Below are 2,204 nucleotides of genomic sequence, written 5' to 3' on the forward strand. Positions count from 1 at the left end.
ACTGCTGGCTCATGTTCAGCCGGCTGTCAACCAACACCCCCAGGTCCTTTTCCGACAGGCAGCTTTCCAGCCACTCTTCCCCAAGCCTGTAGCGCTGCATGGGGTTGTTGTGGCCCAAGTGCAGGACCCGGCACTTGGCCTTGTTGAATCTCATACAGTTGGCCTCGGCCCATCGATCCAGCCTGTCCAGGTCCCTCTGCAGAGCCCTCCTACCCTCAAGCAGATCAACACTCCTGCCCAACTTGGTGTCGTCTGCAAACTTACTGAGGGAGCACTCGATCCCCTCATCCAGATCATTGAAAAAGATACTGAACAAGACCAGCCCCAAAACTGAGCCCTGGAAATATGTGTCATATTTCTCTGATTTTATTATTTGGTATTTGTTTATAAAGAAGATGAAAGCAGTGCTACACTGCTTTGTAGATAATTACGTGAATTTTTTGGTGAATGAATACTGAGACTTGTCTCTCTGAAACATAAAATTTTCATTAGGCCAATAATAAATTTACCATCTGGCAGAATCAATTTTACACGTAAGTAAAAATGAAACCAGCAATTTTACAACTTTATTGACATCTTGATTGAAAATCTGTAGACTAGCTTCAGTTCTTTCTGATCACTGTGAGAACCCTGACTGTCAGATAGGAGAGCAGAAAATACAATCGCTCAGGCAAGACCTGTTTTATGCTTTTGATGTCAAGAGTGATAGCTCTCAAGAGCAGTAAATGCCAAAATGCTGGAGGTGATCTAGATTCACAAATCATTTGCATTCCTAGGTACAGCAACCTTTTTTTGCTTCTAATATCTAGCAGGCTACTAGAAGTAATAAAAAGCCCTCTGACAGCTGTAACAGAAGCCACCAGTGAGCACCTTCTTTACGTTACACATCGATCTATTCACTCATCACAGGTACCTGCATGGTGCAAATGCAGAAGTATATGTTCCTATGAAAATGTTTTTCATAAGAAGGTGTATTCATTGCTGTACTTTTAAATAAAAATTAAAAACAAACAAAAAAAAACCCAACCCAACCTGCCACTTTGAAAAATAACCAAAAAATTGCGTACGTACTTTACTAAAATTAGAAACCACCAAAACAGACTTATACCTTGCTTTGAGACAGTGGAAAAAGAAGTAAGTCTTACACTGGAATTGAAACATCACTAACCTGTGCACATATCTGATGCATTACATGACCAAATTCATGGAAGTAAGTCTTTACTTCATCATGTCGCAGCAATGATGGGTGATCTGATGCTGGTTTTGTGAAGTTGGTTACCAGAGCAGCTACAGACATCATTCTGCTGCCATCAGAGAGAAGACAGCCGGGTTGGAGACCAAAGCATGCTGCATGCCCATACTTTCCCTCTCTGTATAAGAAAATATATCAGACACTAACTTCAAACCACAAGCCTGCTCACCAGAATGGCAAAGCCTGTTCAAGAACAGGGACAATCAGTGTCTCTTTAAAGCTTTACAGAAAGAAATTACATCTTTTCATGACTTCTAGGCCTCACTAAGTTTAAGATCCTGTTAAGAGCAGAACGGCAAAAGCTCTAGTACTTAAATCACATCAGTTTAAGATTCACAGCAGCATTTACAAGAATATAATTTTTACTCAAATACTGAAAGTATATATACTTTATATGTCAATTCTATTTTAAACTGCTACTGTAACAGGAAGGACTAAGTTCTGTCCTCTGAAGCAGTATTTTTTTATTACAGGAGACAAAAGATTACAGTTTACTGCATTTTCAGTGTGATCCAAAAGTTCAAAGAAAAATGATTTTGAAATTTTTGCCCTAAACCTGAGTAGTTAACTGGGTAGTTAAGTCAGAAGAGTCTTACTAACAAATAGGTTCAGCCATTCACATGATTCGCAGAAAGGGGGGGGCAGGCAAACAGGTGAAGGAGATAATGTGCCTGTCTTAAAAAGAACAATTTAGGTACTATTGTACTGACTAACCTAATTTTCTTAACCCAGCGAAGCCTTAAATAAATTTATATTTAAAAAGGGTATCAGCCAATTTATAAATTGCTAAAGAATAATTTTAAAAAGCCCACAAACAATAGTGAGAAACAGTCAAAAAGGACTAGCTAAGAATAAATCCTGCCAAATCAGTCTAGTCTCCTAATTCTGACAGAACACAGATGATGCTGTAAATAGCTATTAGAGAGCTAGAGAGCTACAGAGATCAATCTGG

The 2,204-nt window shown here is 39.0% G+C and overlaps 1 protein-coding gene across 2 annotated transcripts in view; it reads right to left on the reverse strand.

The window, feature by feature from the left end:
- The window catches only part of NLN (neurolysin (metallopeptidase M3 family)), a 37,823-nt gene that overhangs the window by 8,954 nt on the left and 26,665 nt on the right, over nt 1-2,204 (reverse strand). Inside the window, exon 9 of one of the 2 annotated variants that reach the window (XM_009327276.1) lies at nt 1,223-1,370. In XM_009327276.1, the coding sequence (XP_009325551.1) occupies nt 1,223-1,370 (148 nt within the window). Of the gene's footprint in view, nt 1-1,168; nt 1,371-2,204 lie in introns of both variants that reach the window. The other variant, XM_009327275.1, reaches the window with a different exon arrangement.

Source organism: Pygoscelis adeliae, unplaced genomic scaffold (assembly GCF_000699105.1).
Source record: "Pygoscelis adeliae isolate BGI_AS28 unplaced genomic scaffold, ASM69910v1 Scaffold26, whole genome shotgun sequence".
Lineage (NCBI taxonomy): Eukaryota > Metazoa > Chordata > Aves > Sphenisciformes > Spheniscidae > Pygoscelis > Pygoscelis adeliae.